The sequence below is a fragment of the Microchirus variegatus genome, assembly GCF_963457635.1.
Source record: "Microchirus variegatus genome assembly, chromosome: 18".
NCBI lineage: Eukaryota > Metazoa > Chordata > Actinopteri > Pleuronectiformes > Soleidae > Microchirus > Microchirus variegatus.
Window position 1 is genome coordinate 23,219,746 of NC_139819.1, and position 19,274 is coordinate 23,239,019.

General features: G+C 47.3%; 1 protein-coding gene across 1 annotated transcript; it reads right to left on the reverse strand.

Annotated features, from left to right (window-relative positions):
• Positions 1-1,706: 1,706 nt before the first annotated feature.
• fmn2b (formin 2b) lies at positions 1,707-19,142 on the reverse strand (the record flags this gene model as incomplete). Its single annotated transcript, XM_083904673.1, has 19 exons — positions 1,707-1,733; positions 2,214-2,295; positions 2,382-2,531; positions 3,715-3,766; positions 3,864-3,956; positions 5,834-5,954; positions 6,072-6,131; positions 6,246-6,392; positions 6,466-6,595; positions 7,170-7,261; positions 7,361-7,422; positions 7,510-7,597; positions 9,307-9,466; positions 9,545-10,487; positions 14,094-14,229; positions 15,980-16,158; positions 16,226-16,485; positions 17,518-18,219; positions 18,349-19,142. 19 exons carry the CDS (start codon positions 19,140-19,142, stop codon positions 1,707-1,709), a joined length of 4,278 nt encoding a protein of 1,425 aa, XP_083760799.1.
• Positions 19,143-19,274: the final 132 nt, after the last annotated feature.

The following is a 19,274-nucleotide window of genomic DNA, read 5'->3' on the forward strand; positions in this document are numbered from 1 at the left end:
GGTAACCATTGGATTTGTCTGGTGCTACCGAAACGAGTAATCTAGCTGCAAGCTAGCTTGTAATTCGCAAGGCTGTAGTTGTGTTTTAGTGATTACTAAATCCTGACTTTAGTAGAGATTTATTCCAACTTGGTGCAACCCCCACCCTGGCCTTAAAGTTATAGAGTGAGTGGATAAAAAGCATGTTAGCTTAAATAGCTGTCGTCTCAGTCTTTGTCCCATGAGATTTACTTGTATAAGACGTCAATGTGAGGACATTCAATAAAGTTCAACAATGCGTCTTCAAATGTCGTGTCCACCTTTAGAGCCACCAGTTTATGGACGATGGAATTATGGTCAACCACAAGAGGACCACATCAAACCTGACGCGGAACATGGTAGCGGAAAGTAGATCCGAGATTCCCAACCAACATTTAAAGGGATAGTTCGGAATTTTGGACATAAGACCTATTTTCCAACTCAGCCGGTGTGATGGAGACGTTTTCAAGAAATTTCATTCAGTTCTTCTAGTTGACGAGTTTGCTGGTTCTATGGCTAGCGCAAGTAAATGGTACCTGCTAGCATGGCATTAGAAACACTCACACGATGTACATATCTGTGTTGATAGAATGTTTGAAATAAAACCAACCTTGCAATTTGAAGGGTTTATGTCTCAGCAGCAGCAGCAGCGCGTCTTACTTCCAGCAGCGGCGATTCCGCTGATTCCGCTGCTGCTGAGAAAGTAGTCCCTCAAAAATTCATGCGATGTGAGGTTAGTTTTGTTTTAAATATTATTCTATCAACACAGATATGTACATCGATAGTCCAGTGTTTTAATTGATTTGCCTCGCGTGCACTGTGGAGTCGGTATGAGTGTTTCTAACGCCATGCTAGCAGGTACCATTGACTTGCGCTAGCCATAGCACCAGCGAACTCAGCAACTAGAACTGAATGAAATTTCTTGAAAACGTCTCCATCACACCGGCTGAGTTGGAAAATAGGTCTTATGTCCGAAATTCCGAACTATCCTTTTAAGCGTTCTATAACTAGCACTGTTGCCGACCGAGGGCCTTTCAGCACTGAGTTTGCATATTCTCCCCATTTGTGCGTGGTTGTGAATGTGAGAGGAAATGGTTGTTGGTCTTTGTGTGTCGGCCCCGATGACCCTCATTAGGAAGATACTGCTGCTGAGTAAGCAAAACAACAAGCAGCGTAGCATAATTGTTAAAGTGTTTAATGTGGAACCACCGAGACGTTCCTCAAACCCCCTGAAATCACAATGAGTTAAGAGCCAAGTGACCCAGGAATACTGATGCTGAGGGTTCATGGAGTTCAATTCAAATTCAAGTTACAGTCAATATTTTATAATATATAATACTGAGCTTGTGGTGACTTCACAGTCAGGAGAAAAAGTTCTCCTCAAACGTCAAAGTCCTCTTGTTTTGTCCAGCTGATGCATAATGAATGTCAAAGATGTCCATGGTTCCTCTTCAGCAGGACCATCATCCCAGGACCAGGTTTCCAGCTGGAGAGAACATCAACGTAAGGCAACAAGAAAACAAACGCCTCATCTGCAAATCAATAAATATTAAAACAGGATGTCCAGAGAAGCCCCAGCCCCCACACATGGTACGTGATGTTCATGTTAGCATGACGTCTCTTCTGTCCTCGTCTCGTCTTTGACTCGCTGCTGGTGTCCACAAGTGGAGAATAATCACGACCAAGTCTCAGATCTTCATGCCCAGCTTTGCTTTCTGTGGGAACACAGGACATAACAAACATTTCAACGCCAAAATCTGACAAAAACATCATACTATACTATGTCATCGAAAATGTGAACATTTTTTAGGAAAAAATTTCAACGCCTAAATTGGACAAAAACGTCATACTATACTATGTCATCCAAAATTTGACAGTTAAAAAAAAAAAATTGGGGTCCAAAATTTGACAAAAACATCATACTATGTCGTCCCAAATTTGACAATTTTTTGGGAAAAAATTTCAACGCCAAAATTTGACAAAAACATCGTACTATACTATGTCGTCCAAAATGTGACAATTTTTTCAAAAAAAAATTAAACGAAGCCAGAAATGTTTCTGCGGGCCGCCATTGGCTCGCGGGCCGCACTTTGAGAACCAATGTTCTACTGGTACCAAAGATCTTAACTTTCTTCTCACAACCTTCTTGGAGGAAAAAACTAAATGGAAAACATAAGAAGCAAAGGTCAACTCACGATGCCAGAGGCGTGTTTGGGTTTGACGCTGTACGACGCTTTTTCCTTGGCCTGACGGAAGCTCTCCTCTGCTGCCTTCAACCTGCAGACACGTGGTGTTTCTCAGAGAAGAACGTCGAGAAAGAACGAACGGACGGAACAGATGAACGGATGAACGAATGAACGTACCTCTCCTTGAGAATGGTTTTGTTCTCTTTCTTCCACTGGTCCTTGAAGTCCGAGGAGAACTCGTGCCACAGGCAGAAGAAGGTGTTTGGAGACACTTCCTTCTCGCCTGACTTTGCCTTCACCGAGAAGAACACCGAGAGCTCCAGGAACCTGAAGGCACAAGAAGATGAAGAACGCCCTGTCAGCGTAATCTGACAGTTTGAAGCCTGGAGTCAAGGATTAATGTGGTTCCTCTTTGGGACAAAGATCTGTCTGTCTCAGAGTTAGAGTGTGGTCAGGACAAATCTTCAAGACAAGCACTGTGCGAAATACAGGGGGGTCTGTGGGGGTCAGTAACACTTGAGACCCCCTGAAAGCCCCAAAGGCAAAATTTGAGGGGGGTCTAAACTAGGGCTGGGCGATTAATTGAATTTTATTCATCATTTTGATTTTGGCTTCTCACGATCATGGAAAAATTATAATCGAAGAAAAACGATTAATGCGCCACATGGCGTGGCGTGTATGTAAATTCCTATGCTCGAAAAACACCTTGAATGCACCCATGTTATGTGCAGCTGCAGCAAGCGTGTGACGTGTGTGGATAGTCGAGTCGGAAACTAGAGATCTTGACTATCCAAAAAATGATAAAAAAAATAAAAAGTTTTTTCATATTTTTCTTGGAAAGCCGAGATCTCGAGTTTCCCAAAAAAAAAAAAATATTTAAAAAAAAAAAATTGTTTCATATTTTTTTGGGAAACTCGAGATCTCGACTATCCAAAAAAAATAAATAAAAGTTTTTTCATATTTTTCTTGGAAAGCCGAGATCTCGAGTTTCCCAAAAAATATGAAAAAAATAACATTTTTCAAAAAAAAAAATGTTTCATATTTATTGGGAAACTCGAGATCTCGGCTTTGAAACTCGAGATTAAAAAAAAAAATCGTCATTTTTTTCCCTCGTGTCACTTCGGGGACTCCGTAATTTCTGGCTGTTCTTTTAAATGATATTTAAAGTTGAGTTTTGGTGGTTCAATAAATACTCAAGTTTTGAAATCAATGACTATCGCGTCTATTAATCATGATTTCAATATCAGTCAAAAATAATTGTGACTAATATTTTTTGTCATAATGGTCCAGCCCGAGTTTAAACATGGCGCTGTGGAAAAGGCCACACAAGCCCACATCTGACAGGGAAGATAGTCAATACTGCAGCGCGGCACCAGGGCTGGTGACACAGTATTGCACAAGAAATGGGAAACGATTATTAATGGGTATTTGGCAAACTGCTGTCAGGACAAGTCTCCAAGTGTCTCAGGGTAAAGTTAACTCAGGTTAAGGACTAGTTACTAGTTCTTACAGTTTGTGAGTGCTGCTGAGTTGAGTGTCCAGCGTCTCCAGTTCACTCTTAGCTGGAAAAGAAAATACAGGGAAATATTCAAATATCAGACGTCAAAACAAACCAAACCTCGAGGCGTCGACACTTCCTCACACTGAGAGGACGTTTACCTTGTGACAGGAAGTCCTCCATCTTGTCCTTGAACGGCTGCAGGTTTTCCTCATCGGAGACGCTGCAAACCTTTTCCACCTCCGACGTACAAGCTGAGAAGATGAGAACACGGATCTGTCAGAGATGTTCCTTCATGTGACCTGGTCATGGAGACCAAAACCTGGTCCTAATGAGGCAGGACCTCATTTCTGAGGAAGTTTAGGACCACGATTTGAATTGTGGTTATGTTTAAAGGTTAGGGTTAGTCTTTAACTGGTTAGGGTTAGTCATTAACTGGTTAGGGTTAGTCTTTAACTGGTTCGGGTTAGTCATTAACTGGTTAGGATTAGTCATTAACTGGTTAGGATTAGTCATTAACTGGTTGGTGTTGGGGTTAGGCTTAGTCATTAACTGGTTAGGGTAAGGGTTAGTCATTAACTGGTTATGGTTAGGCTTAGTCATAAACTGGTTAGGGTTAGTCATTAACTGGTTTGGGTTGGGGTTAGGAATTGGTCATTAACTGGTTGGGGTTGTGGGTAGTCATTAATTGGTTAGGGTTGGGTTAGGATTAGTCATTAACTGGTTAGGGTTGGGGTTGTGGGTAGTCATTAATTGGTTAGGGTTGGGTTAGGATTAGTCATTAACTGGTTGGGGTTAGGCTTAGTCATTAACTGGTAAGGGTTAGGATTAGTCATTAACTGGTTGGGGTTAGGCTTAGTCATTAACTGGTAAGGGTTAGGATTAGTCATTAACTGGTTAGAGTTGGGGTTAGGATTAGTCATTAACTGGTTGGGGTTGGGGTTAGGATTAGTCATTAACTGGTTAGGGTTAGGCTTAGTCATTAACTGGTAAGGGTTAGGATTAGTCATTAACTGGTTAGAGTTGGGGTTAGGATTAGTCATTAACTGGTTAGGGTTAGGCTTAGTCATTAACTGGTAAGGGTTAGGATTAGTCATTAACTGGTTAGAGTTGGGGTTAGGATTAGTCATTAACTGGTTAGGGTTAGGCTTAGTCATTAACTGGTTAGGGCTAGGCTTAGTCATTAACTGGTTTGGGTTGGGGTTAGGATTAGTCATTAACTGGTTAGGGTTGGGTTAGGATTAGTCATTAACTGGTTAGGTTTGGGGTTAGGATTAGTCATTAACTGGTTAGGGTTAGGTTAGGATTAGTCATTAACTGGTTAGGGTTGGGGTTAGGATTAGTCATTAACTGGTTAGGTTTGGGTTAGGCTTAGTCATTAACTGGTTAGGGTTGGGGTTAGGATTAGTCATTAACTGGTTAGGGTTAGGATTAGTCATTAACTGGTAAGGGTTGGGGTTAGGATTAGTCATTAACTGGTTAGGGTTGGGTTAGGCTTAGTCATTTACTGGTTAGGGTTAGTCATTAACTGGTTAGGGTTGGGGTTAGGCTTAGTCATTAACTGGTTAGGGTTAGTCATTAACTGGTTAGGGTTGGGTTAGGATTAGTCATTAACTGGTTAGGGTTGGGGTTAGGGACAAGGCCTTGGGTAGGCTATCCAAATTATTGGATGTCAATGCCGAGTCCTGAGAAGAATAATTTTGTGTGTGTGTATGTTCTTGTACTTGCAGCATACTGAGGACCAGGGAGGGTTTTTAACCAACAAAGTGAGGTCCTTTTTACAAAGTGAGGACATTTTGGTCGGTCCTCACTTTGTCTTCATTGAAATCACTTCCTCAGGTTGTAAACATGTTATATATACAGTTTTAAACACAGCTCCTCACTTTGGTACAAAAACCTATTTTCTAGCCCGGGTGTTTTCACACACGTTTTTGCTCTGGGGCTCCCCCTGCAGACATTTTATGGTACTGCACCCAGTAGTTCTTTATAGATGTCATTCATGAAGTACATATTTGCTGGTCCTCAATATGTAGCAAGTGAAAGAATGTGTGTGTGTGTGTGTGTGTGTGTGTGTGTGTGTGTGTGTGTGTGTGTGTGTGTGTGTGTGTGTGTGTGTGTGTGTGTGTGTCACCTCTGAGGTCCTTCCTGAGTCGCGTCAGATCTTTGTGAAAGTCTTCAAACTTCATCTGCGAAGCCTGGAACAAGTCGTGAGGCTCAGGGAGAGGATACACACATGTCTCCCTGCCGGCGTCCTACACACAGACACACACACACACACACACACACACACACACACACACACACATATTCGTAAACGCGAATAATCGCGACAATCGTTTTTCCAAAAAAGAAAGAATCGATGATCTGACCTCGTCAAAGTGTCTGAGGTAGTACGCGACGACGTAAGACAGAAGACTTCTCATGCTGTCCTGCACACGTGGACAAAAGACAGAATCAGTGGGAAGTAGCTAAAGTTAGCTAAAGTTAGCTAAAGTTAGCTAAAGTCGCTAACGGGTTATACGGTCATTATCGTCTGAACTCACGCTGCTCTTGACGTCTTTGAGTTTGGGCAGGATGTCCAGGCTGAAGCCGTCTGCTTGGCCTCGGGTTCGATTCCCGCCGTTCATGAAGTTACCGAAGGCCAGAACCAGACCCAGGACCGTCTTCACCGTCTCACTGTCCTGTAAGGTCTGCGCAGGAGACCAGCGTCAGGGTTAGGGTTTTACGTGGTTTTACCGTAACAAAGACGCGTTCGGGACTCACCTGACAGACCCTCTGCAGCGTGTCCAGTTTCCTGGTGATGGAGGACATGCACTCGGAGAAGCTGGACTGGAAGAGGATGCAGAAAACTCTGCTGGAGAAGTTCGGGATCACCGAGAGCTGGAAGAGGAACCTGCAGCGAGATCACGAACAGATCAACGACGGAACAAGACGATCGAAACCACTGAGTCTTTTTAAGGGCTGTATCGCCCTCAAAATTGATATTATCCGAGACCACCCTTGGGAGCAAGGGCTACCCACAATGCATTGCGTGTTTTCACATAACAAAGATGACGTCGCAAGCAGCGAAACGAGTACGCTACAAACAAAGTATTTTCTTTGTTAATAGAGATATAAAAATGATCTTAGTTAAGGCCCATATTATGGATTACTGACGTCATTGTTGCGTAACGTTTATTTTTATTTTACGATCTTTTGTCAATAGTCGCCCGGTGCGGACAAGCGATCTGACGACCTAATAACTTGACTGACAAACGGATCGTGATAAATAATCCTAACGTAAATGTGTTCTTCTTCTTCTTCTTCTTCTTTTTTGGAGTTGACAGACTGGACGCAGCTTTCCGCGTTATTCTGCCCCCTACAGTCTGAAGACGTATCTGCATTTAAGGGGTGTCCCATTTCTAAGTGACAAAATAACACTTGAGGGTTAAGATAGGAATTGGCCGTTTGTTTCCGCCGACACTCACTGCTCAGGTTTGTCCAGAGGTTTGACAACGTCTTTGTCTTTAGACGACTTGATGTGCTTCTCGATCTTGTCCAGCTCCTCCTGCTGGGCTCTCTGAAAATAACACCAAACAACAGCAGCAACCGTGATCGATGATAACAAATGTAGATTAGGGCAGTTTCGACGTGTGCATGCGTTTCGCGCGTTGCTCACATTTTCGTACAGCGCCTGAAGAGTCTCCAGGTCCACGACGGTGTTGTCCAGATTCAAGATGGCTGAGAGACGCGAGGAGACAAGAAACACGGTGAAATAACCTGAGGATTTAAACGAACTCCCAGATCGGTGACTGAGCTCAAACCTACCGTGTTGGATGTCTTTCATGTCCAGATGCAGCGAGGACATGAGGATTCCCACGGCCTGAGAACGCTTGTTGCTCAGCAGCTTCACCACCTTCAGAGGAACAGAGTCACGTTCACCGGGTTTTAAAAGGTCCAAAAAATACACTCTGATAAAAAACATCTAGGATGGAACCAGAGCCGTTTCTTGCTATATGCGGACTATGCAGCTGCATAGGGCCCCGCAGCCACCAGGGGGCCCCCCAAGCTGCAAGTTCAGACTCATATTTTAACAAGGAGACAAGACAAAGAAACAAGGTGGACAACAATGAGACAAGGTGGACAACAAGGAGACAAGACAACCAGACAAGGTAGACAACAAGGAGACAAGGTGGACAACAAGGAGACAAGGTGGACAACAAGGAGACAAGGTGGACAACAAGGAGACAAGACAACCAGACAAGGTGGACAACAAGGAGACAAGGTGGACAACAAGGAGACAAGGTGGACAACAAGGAGACAAGGTGGACAACAAGGAGATAAGGTGGAAAACAAGGAGACAAGACATCCAAACAAGGTGGACGACAAGGAGGACAACAAGGAGACAAGACAACCAAACAAGGTGGACAACAAGGAGACAAGACAAAGAAACAAGGTGGACAACAATGAGACAAGGTGGACAACAAGGAGACAAGACAACCAGACAAGGTGGACAACAAGGAGACAAGACAACCAAACAGGGTGGACAACAAGGAGACAAGACAAAGAAACAAGGTGGACAACAATGAGACAAGGTGGACAACAAGGAGACAAGGTGGACAACCAGGAGACAAGGTGGACAACAAGGAGACAAGGTGGACAACAAGGAGACAAGACAACCAAACAAGGTGGACAACAAGGAGACAAGACAAAGAAACAAGGTGGACAACAATAAGACAAGGTGGACAACAATGAGACAAGGTGGACAACCAGGAGACAAGGTGGACAACAAGGAGACAAGGTGGACAACAAGGAGACAAGGTGGACAACAAGGAGACAAGGTGGACAACAAGGAGACAAGACAACCAGACAAGGTGGACAACAAGGAGACAAGACAATCAGACAAGGTGGACAACAATGAGACAAGGTGGACAACAAGGAGACAAGGTGGACAACAAGGAGACAAGACAACCAAACAAGGTGGACAACAATGAGACAAGGTGGACAACACAGCCACCAGGGGGCCCCCCAAACTGCAAGTTCAGACTCATATTTTATTATATTTTTGAGAACTAAAAGTCTTTATTTGCATGTATTGGATTTGCATTCATTGTGCATATATTTGCAAAGCATGTAAGTGTTTGTCGGGTAAATCAGAAAAAGTAAGGAATGTCTACCTCGAGTTTAAAAAAAACAGGGGCCCCCAAATAGTATCTCACATAGGGCCCCCAAACAGCTAGAAACGGCCCTGGATGGAATATCTATCTAAAAACTCTTGACGTAGTACATGACGTCTGATTTGTCACTGATGAACGTTATTGATTAGAGCGACAAACGTTGAGGAGAGAAAACGCAATCAGGCCAATTGTCAGTGTTAAAATGTTATAATCAACTCTGACCCTAGAGGGCGCCCTTTATTTTCACAAGCTCTGTCCACACACTGGATCAACCTTGACCAAACAAACTTGTCATTTGTAGTAAATGATAATATTTAACCAGACTTTTTGAAGACTCAAACCACTTCCTTAAACATCAGCTTCGAAATCGACTTTTCAAACCTCAAACTTTAACTTTAAAGAAGGAAAAACAAAGAGAAAGAAAGGATTTTTGTTTAAAATCACAGACCTGTTTTGCCTTGGACTTGGTGATGGTGTCGGACAGCGGCTGTTTCTTCACCTTCACGGCTGTTTTTGAGAACAACTCCACAAACTCCTCAAAGTCCACGTCAGGTTCCTCGATGGTGTCCCACACCAACGAAGAAGAAGAAGAAGAAGACGAGATCTCCCTGAGGAATGAGAAGGAGAGCTTAGTACACGAGTGTCTGGAGAAGGTTTGGATCGCTGAGATCTTTTCTTCTTGTTACTTTTTGGTGTGCAGCTGGATCCGGGTCCAGTAGAGCGGCTTCATGGGTCTGGGCGGCTCCACCACGGCCTTCCTGGGCGGTTTCTCCTGCGTCAAACCCAGAGCGAACAACCCAAACGGCAGAGGAGGAGGCAGCGAGCCCAGGTGACCAGGAAGAGCTGGAGGAACGAAGTTGAGCCCTGGTGGAGGAGGCGGTGGAGGAGGAGGACCACAGCCTGGAGGTGGTGGTGGTGGAGGAGGTGGTGGTGGGCCTCCAAGTCCTGGTAATGGAGGAGGAGGAGGAGGAGCTCCAAAGCCACCAGGGAGGGGCGGTGGAGGAGGAGGTGGTGGTGGGACAAGGCCTCCAGGAAGAGGAGGAGGAGGTGGTGGAGGTGGAGGTGGAGCCGTGCCACCAGGGAGAGGGGGAGGAGGTGGTGGCGGTGGTGGGATAAGACCTCCAGGTAGAGGAGGAGGTGGAGGAGGAAGTGCTGAACCAGGTGGTAGAGGTGGAGGAGGAGGTACCACTGACTGTCCTGCTCCCCCTGGTGGCTGCTGACATGAACACTGGAAATCGTGTTGAGTGGGCGGAGCCTGTAGGAACCCGTTCACGCCGCCCGCGTCGCTACAAGGCACTTTGAACTTGAAGCCGTCGTCCATGGGCGAGGTCTGCACCGACTTGGCCTCCAGGACGCCCGCGGAGAGCAGGGCCTCCGTCTGCAGGTGGGCGTCGCACACCGCCCTCAGAAGCCCCTCCTCCCCGCCGCACTCCTGGTCTGTGGTGGTGACGTCCAGCAGGGGGGGCTGTCGCTCCAGCTCGGCGATCTTCGTCCTGAGGTCCTCGATGGTCTGCTCCAGCTGCTGGATGACGTTCACGTGTTTCTCCTTCAGCTTCCACGAAGTTTGGACACGGTCGTCCTGCAAAGAGGGGGGAGGAGACGTTAGGTGGACAGGAAATGAGGACCAAGACAAGGTGGACAACAAGGAGACAAGGTGGACAACAAGGAGACATGGTGGACAATAACCAAACAAGATGCAAAGGGGGGAGGAGACATTAGGTGGACAGGAAGTGCTGACCAAGACAAGCTGGACAACAATGAGACAAGGTGGACAACCAGGAGACAAGACAACCAGACAAGGTGGACAAGATCTAAACAAGATGGAAAGGGGCCTCCTGCAAAGGGGGGAGGAGACATAAGGTGGACAGGAAGTGATGACCAAGACAAGGTGGACAACAAGGAGACAAGACAACCAAACAAGGTGGACAACAATGAAAAAAGGTGGACAACAAGGAGACAAGGTGGACAACAAGTAGATAAGGTGGACAACCAGGAGACAAGGTGGACAACAAGGAGACAAGGTGGACAACCAGGAGACAAGGTGGACAACAATGAGACAAGGTGGACAACAAGGAGACAAGGTGGACAACAAGGAGACAAGGTGGAACACCAGGAGACAAGACAACTAGACAAGGTGGACAACAATGAGACAAGGTGGACAACCAGGAGACAAGACAACTAGACAAGGTGGACAACAAGGAGACAAGGTGGACAACAAGGAGACAAGTTGGACAACAAGGAGACAAGGTGGACAAAAAGGAGACAAGGTGGACAACAAGGGGACAAGGTGGACAACAAGGAGACAAGCTGGACAACAATGAGACAAGGTGGACAACAAGGAGACAAGATGGACAACAATGAGACAAGGTGGACAACCAGGAGACAAGACAACCAGACAAGGTGGACAAGAACTAAACAAGATGGAAAGGGGCCTCCTGCAAAGGGGGGAGGAGACATAAGGTGGACAGGAAGTGATGACCAAGACAAGGTGGACAACAAGGAGACAAGACAACCAAACAAGGTGGACAACAATGAAAAAAGGTGGACAACAAGGAGACAAGGTGGACAACCAGGAGACAAGACAACCAGACAAGGTGGACAAGATCTAAACAAGATGGAAAGGGGCCTCCTGCAAAGGGGGGAGGAGACATAAGGTGGACAGGAAGTGATGACCAAGACAAGGTGGACAACAAGGAGACAAGACAACCAAACAAGGTGGACAACAATGAAAAAAGGTGGACAACAAGGAGACAAGGTGGACAACAAGTAGATAAGGTGGACAACCAGGAGACAAGGTGGACAACAAGGAGACAAGGTGGACAACCAGGAGACAAGGTGGACAACAATGAGACAAGGTGGACAACAAGGAGACAAGGTGGACAACAAGGAGACAAGGTGGAACACCAGGAGACAAGACAACTAGACAAGGTGGACAACAATGAGACAAGGTGGACAACCAGGAGACAAGACAACTAGACAAGGTGGACAACAAGGAGACAAGGTGGACAACAAGGAGACAAGTTGGACAACAAGGAGACAAGGTGGACAAAAAGGAGACAAGGTGGACAACAAGGGGACAAGGTGGACAACAAGGGGACAAGGTGGACAACAAGGAGACAAGCTGGACAACAATGAGACAAGGTGGACAACAAGGAGACAAGATGGACAACAATGAGACAAGGTGGACAACCAGGAGACAAGACAACCAGACAAGGTGGACAAGAACTAAACAAGATGGAAAGGGGCCTCCTGCAAAGGGGGGAGGAGACATAAGGTGGACAGGAAGTGATGACCAAGACAAGGTGGACAACAAGGAGACAAGACAACCAAACAAGGTGGACAACAATGAAAAAAGGTGGACAACAAGGAGACAAGGTGGACAACAAGTAGATAAGGTGGACAACCAGGAGACAAGGTGGACAACAAGGAGACAAGGTGGACAAGAGTCTTCTTCTTCTTCATGATTTGAGTTTTCAGGACCAAACCAGGTCAGAGCAGAAAGAGCTGAAGGTCGTGAAGGATTGAACTCTAACTTAATCATGACTGTGTTATTATGAGGTTTAACATGAACTGAACCATCAGAGCGTTAATAAAAACCAGGCGCTGATGTTTCCTGACGCTGAATATGGTCCAAAATCATTCACTCATATTTCATATATGACTTTATAAAGTGACTGACCGACGTCTCTGAGGCTTCCTCCTGCTGCTGTTGCTGCTGTTGCTGCTGCTGCTGCTGCTGCTGCTGATGATGCTGCTGCTGCTGCTGCTGCTGCTGCTGCTGCTGCTGATGATGCTGCTGATGCTGCTTCAAACCCAGCATGGCGGCTGCTTGGTGTTCTGCTCAAAGACACATCAGCAGAGAACAACAATAACACAGACGTTACTGCAGGAATCTGACAAACAGCTGAACGAGTGTTCAATAAAAATAAAAAAAACTGCCATTTTCACATTTTCCCAGGTTTTTCGTCCGTCGACAGGAAACAACGGAAACGCGATCTGCTTCCTTTAACGATCGACGATGAATAATTGATTGATCGTTTTCAGCTAAACGTTTCTGTGTTTGTGATGAAGCATTTAGCGACATCTAGGGGTGTAGTGGCGTATCGCAACCAACTGTATTTCCTTTGTAAACAAACATGGCCGACTTCATGAGTTTATCTGTTCAGATCTAACCTCATTTCTACAGACGACACCTTTAAACTGTATATAGACAGGGGCGCAGCTCGTGAACAGGCAGGGCAGGCAACTGCTTGGGGCCCCCGAGCCGATAGGGGGCCCCCGACACTCGGAGCCTGAGGGCTGTTTTTACTGATATGTGCAGTGATCAGCCGCCTCCCCGTCCCCCTTAAACAACAATGACATCTCAGTAGGAACCCCCCCCCCCCCCCAAATGGGCCCCACCTCACTTTAACCTGTGTGAAGTTATCGTTCTGCAAGTTGGAAAATGAAGAGGATTATTTACAGTGTAATGCATTTTTTTTTTTTACTAACTTTATATCGTTTTTTAAAAAGCTATTTACAGTTTTTTATTCTTCTTTACATTTATATTTTCACATACTTTTTAATTACAAGGTTTTTAATTACAATGTTATTTCATTCATTTTTCGGAAATTTTTTTTTATTTTGAACTCATACATTGTTCGTTGGTTTCAGATTATTTATAACATAATGGTGATGAACACTGGTTGGAAGGAAGGGCCCCCTGGCCCCCTGAGATGAAGGGTTAAGAGTGACAATAATGCTAGCTAGCTAGCTAGCTAAGCCTAGCCCCCAACAGACCAGGCATGACCATGTTTATGCCTCCAGTGACTGTCCCACAGCATGTCTTCAGGGTGACAACAATGCTAGCTAGTGTGATTAAGGGTGAGGATAATACTTGCTAACAAGCTAGCTAACTTAGGAACAGTTTGTAAACCACTCACTCTCCCACACCAACAATATTGCAAGTGAGCTAGCTAGCAAACCTGAGATTAAGGGTTAAGAGTGACAATAATGCTAGCTAGCTAAGCCTAGCCCCCAACAGACTCTAGAATCGCCTCTGTGTATAGAAGGAACGTGGAGGACGGTTCAGAATCCATAACGACGTCATCACTGACCTTGATCGTCCTCGGCGAACGCTGAAGAACGGCGAGAAAATCCAGATTCAGCAGATGACAGAAAAACAACAGAGCAAAGGTCAGAGAGGTCAGGTGATCCGGGTCTGGGTCGGGATTTTACATGTGCCGAGTTATTTACCAGGTTCTGTGGGTTTGAGTCCGGTCCTGGTGTCCGACCCGGGTTTGGTCTTCAGCTGCCCCAGAGGCTTCAGGTCCAGCAGGTCCAGCGAGTGTGACGGCTGGTTCACGGCCGCCCACGTATACAACTGATCGTGCTGAGGAGAAAATGTTCAAATGAGGTTATTAATACTTTAAAGAGATCATTAATACACTGAAAAATAGGTGTTTACGCAGGTAAAATAAGCTAGTTTTGCACTAAATAATCAAATTTCAAGATATTGAAAGCTAAAATCACAGATTGGTGTGTTCAAATGTTAGAAAGTCGACTTAGTCAAGAAAATAAAGGCTAATTTAATAACTTGGGCCAGTTTTGTCCTTGTTTTAAAGAACATTACAGTGTGAACGTGGCTGCAGATTTACAAGCTAGCTAGCAAGCTAGCAAACGTTACTTAATTATCCCCATTGACAGATTATTTTTCTTAAAACAAGAAACTTTATATGCTAAACAAACACCCTCCACTGGAGCTAGCTTGATGCTCACTCTCACAACAAAATGGCTGCCGACAGTCACAAGAGGGAAAAAATGGTTTTAGCCACTTAACAAAAAGACTAACTTCATGAAATCTTTAGCCGACTACATTTAAAATATGTTAAAATGTCTATGTTCACTGTTAGACAGACTTTAACAACAGGAAACTGAAGTTTGTAAACCACTCACTCTCCCACACCAAAGCCCATAGAGAAAACCAGTGATTTTAGCTCACAGGGACACAGGAGCTGATGGTCTACTGCTGCCTCGTGTGGTCACTTTGTGTAGACATGAAAGACATGCTGTGGGACAGTCACTGGATGTGTCCTGCCTGGTCTGTTGGGGGCTAGGCTTAGCTAGCTAGCAGTATTGTCATTCTTAACCCTTAATCTCAGGTTAGCTAGCTAGCTCATTTGCAATATCATTGGTGTGGGAGAGTGAGTGGTTTACAAACTGTTTCTAAGTTAGCTAGCTAGTTAGCAAGTATTATCCTCACCCTTAACCACACTAGCTAGCATTGTTGTCACCCTGAAGACATGCTGTGGGACAGTCACTGGATGTGTCCTGCCTGGTCTGTTGGGGGCTAGGCTTAGCTAGCTAGCAGTAGTGTCATTCTTAACCCTTAATCTCAGGTTAGCTAGCTAGCTCATTTGCAATATCATTGGTGTGGGAGAGTGAGTGGTTTACAAACTGTTTCTAAGTTAGCTAGCTAGTTAGCAAGTATTATCCTCACCCTTAACCACACTAGCTAGCATTGTTGTCACCCTGAAGACATGCTGTGGGACAGTCACTGGATTTGTCCTGCCTGGTCTGTTGGGGGCTAGGCTTAGCTAGCTAGCATTATTGTCACTCTTAACCCTTAATCGAAGGTTAGCTAGCTAGCTCACTTGCAATATCGTTGGTGTGTGAGAATGAGTGGTTTACAAACTGTTTCTAAGTTAGCTAGCTAGTTAGCAAGTATTATCCTCACCCTTAACCACACTAGCTAGCATTGTTGTCACCCTGAAGACATGCTGTGGGACAGTCACTGGATTTGTCCTGCCTGGTATGTTGGGGGCTAGGCTTAGCTAGCTAGCATTATTGTCACTCTTAATCCTTAATCGAAAGTTAGCTAGCTAGCTCACTTGCAATATCGTTGGTGTGTGAGAGTGAGTGACTTTGGTGTGTGAGAGTGAGTGACTTTGGTGTGGGAGAGTGTGACTTTGGTGTGGGAGAGTGAGTGACTTTGGTGTGGGAGAGTGAGTGACTTTGGTGTGGGAGAGTGAGTGAGCTTACAAAGCCAAAACAGACAAACACATCACACACATATATATTTTAGATGTCAGGTGGTTCGCCTTAAATCTTAAATGTGAGAGGAAACGTCCGCGACGACTTACGTCAAACTTCGTGGCCGGCGCGGTGGCGACGTGGACGCTGCTGCCGCCCAGCTGCTCCCTGAAGCAGTCGGTGAAGGGCAGCAGGAGACCCATGGCCAGGATCCTGGAGCAGAGCCGCTCGGCCTCCTCTGGCGCCTCCTGCTGCTGCTGCAGGAACAGCTTCTCCAGCAGAGTTCGCCCTGAACGAGAGAGCAAAGGTGTGACCTGACGTCGACACGGACCGAGACGGGAAACGTCCAAACTCACCTGTGAAGACGTCCTGAAAGCCGCAGGTGGACATCTGTCCACAGGAAGATCTCCTGGTGGAACATAAGGGCTGACTGCCTCCTCCCCTGTAGACGTCCAGATACTCTGCAGAACCTCGGGAGCCTCCTCCTCCTCCGTCCTCCTCCTCCCTGCTCCTCCACCTCCTGTCCTGCTCCTCCGTCCAGTCGGCCGAGCGGCTGAGACGTCTGGTCAGGCTCCGGGATCTCTGCCTACGGCCCTGCTGACCGTCGGCCATCGCCCTGTCGAACCGTCACAGTTGTAGCTGCGTCACAAACTCTTTCTCTGCTGTTTTTTCAGACTCGCTCTCGTTTACATTTGTTCACGATGAGGAATGAAAATGGACTTTTGACGAAACCTCAAAGCTTCACTTTTCTGCACAAACCACATCACTTAGACAACATCAGGGGCCTCTCAACAGACTCTGGGAGGGGGGCTACATGTTAGCTTAGCTAAAACAAGACAGTAGCATTTGGCCTCATTGGGGTTTTCTTTCTCGTACGTTGACCATTCTAAAAGTTCTAAAGGTGTTCTTACAAAATGACATCAACATAGTTAGTTGTTCTCTGGGTCGTTGCCCTCTTCACACTTTAATCTGGCTTTGTTTACTGTGCATTCCTGTGTCTAAGTAGTGAAGTTAGCTAGCTAGTTAGCAAGTATTATTCTCACCCTTAACCACACTAGCTAGCATTGTTTTCATCCTGAAGACATGCTGTGGGACAGTCACTGGATGTGTCCTGCCTGGTCTGTTGGGGGCTAGGCTTAGCTAGCTAGCTAGCATTATTGTCAATCTTGACCCTTAATCGAAGGTTAGCTAGCTAGCGCCCTTGCAATATCTTTGGTGTGGGAGAGTGAGTGGTTTACAAACTGTTTCTAAGTTAGCTAGGTCGTTAGCAAGCATTATCCTCACCCTTAACCACACTTACGCATGTTGTGTTAGCTAGCTAGCATTGTTGTCACCCTGAACACGCGTTGTGGGACAGTCATTGGATGTGTAAACATGATCCTGCCTGGTCTGTTGGGGACTAGGCTTAGCTATCTAGCATTATTGGCACTCTTAAGCCTTAATCTAAGTTTAGCTAGCTAGCTCCCTTGCAATATCCTTGGTGTGGGAGAGTGAGTGGTTTACAAACTTCAGTTTCCTGTTGTCTAACAGTGAGATAAAGTTCCTAAAGATATCGTAAAGCTTTCGTTAAGCGAGTAAAGCTACGTTTTTCACAGAGAATGAACCTTTCAGTCAAAAGTAACGTATCATGCAGCAGCGCCACGGCTACCTGTGGAGGTGATGGTGGACTCTGCGCGGGGACACGGGGCTGTGGGAGGGGGACAGGGCGGGGGAGTGACCGGGCGAGCTGAGCTGCCGGGTGGTGGTCTTTATGTAGGAGGGGAAGATGGGGGGGTAGGGTTTGACCACAGGGCCGGGGGAGGTGGAGGTCTGGGTGGACCTGAGGAGTCGTTTGGCCAGAGTGGGACTCTCCTGGGGAGTGGGAGGTGTGAAGCAGACGCTGCTCCTCCTCCTGATCCTCCTGCACTGCTGGGCGGAGGAGGAGGCGCCGGTGCTTGCGGTCGAGCGGTTGTGGTCAGAACCAGGACTCGGGCAGTCGTCCAGGGACTCCGCGCTCGTCCCCGAGCCCAAGTGAAGCTCACCTTCCTCGGAGAGGATTCTGGACGCGGGTCCATCCGAGGCCTCGAGGCCCCGAGACTCCTGCTCCTCCTGCTGCTCTGCTTCCTGCTCCTCCTGCTCCTCCCCCGGGTGTTCCGCCGCAGCAGCCAATGTGTGATCGGGGAAGCTGTTGCCGCCGGTTGTCACGGCAACCGGGCTGAGCGCTGCCCCGCCCACCGTCGCCACGGTGACGGCCGTGTGAGGGGGCTGCTGGAGCCGAGCGTGCTGCTCTTTTGTGCCGGCGGAAACACAAAGAGAGGCTTCTCTCTCACTCTGTCCCTGCCCATTTAGCTCCTCCACCTCCTCCTCCACCTCCTCCTCCTCCACCTCTTCCTCCTCCTCCTCCTCCTCCACCTCCTCCTCCTCCACCTCCTCCTCCTCCTCCTCCTCCTCCCTCCTCTCCGGAGGAGCAGAGTCTGAAAGAGTTCCCGTCTCCAGGAACGAGAGGGCATCAGAGGCCACCTCCAGCTCCTCAGGAGGGTTCACTTTGACCACTCCGTTGCTCTTCCTCCTCTTCTCCTCCCCTCCTCCTCCTCCTCCTGCCCAGCTGACATCTTTCTCCCCACCTCCCTGTGAGAGCGCCCCCTGCTGCTGATGCTGCAGCCTGATTGCCAGCTGGATGTCAGCGAGCAGGTCCTCGTGGTCGGCGGCCGAGTGGAAGCTGTAAATGTCCGTGTCCGAGCCCGAGCTGCCTCCCTTGTGTCCTCCCTCCTCGGCGGGCGAGGTGGCCGCCGTGGAGGTTGTCCTCTGCACCTCCTGCCTCGGCTCCTGTCCTCCTCCTCCTCCATCCTCACCTCCTCCCGGCTGCTGCTGCTGCTGATGCTGCTGCTTCTTCTTCTTCTCGGGCAGAGCAGCCTCGGTGTCCGAGTGTCCGAGCTCGTCGGCGGACAGCTCGGGCGTCTTGGTGAGCACCTCCTCCCTGGAACTCGTCACCGACGCGTCTCCTTTCCCCTTCAGGTTGTTCCTCCTCTTACGGATGGAGAACACGGACGACTTGGACTCGGGTTTGTTTTTCTTCTTGCCTCCGTGCACCCCCGCTCCTCCTCCTCCTCCTCCTCCTCCTCCACCGTTGCCTGCTCCTTTACCTCCATGCTTGCCGTGGACTTTCTTTCCTCCCTTCCTTGCCACCTCCCCTCCTCCCTCTCTCCATCCTTCGTCCAGTGAAGGGTAACTCCCGTTCCCCGACGACGCCGCAGCAGCAGCAGCTTTCTTGTGCTTCGCCTCCTGGTTTCCCATGATGTCGACGACGATGATGATGATGATGATGATGATGCTCAGGTCATGGCTGGGGGAGATTTTCCTTTACAGGGGAGGTGGGGGGAGGAGGAGGTATTTGTTGTTGCCGTGTGATCTGTGGATGTGTCTGGT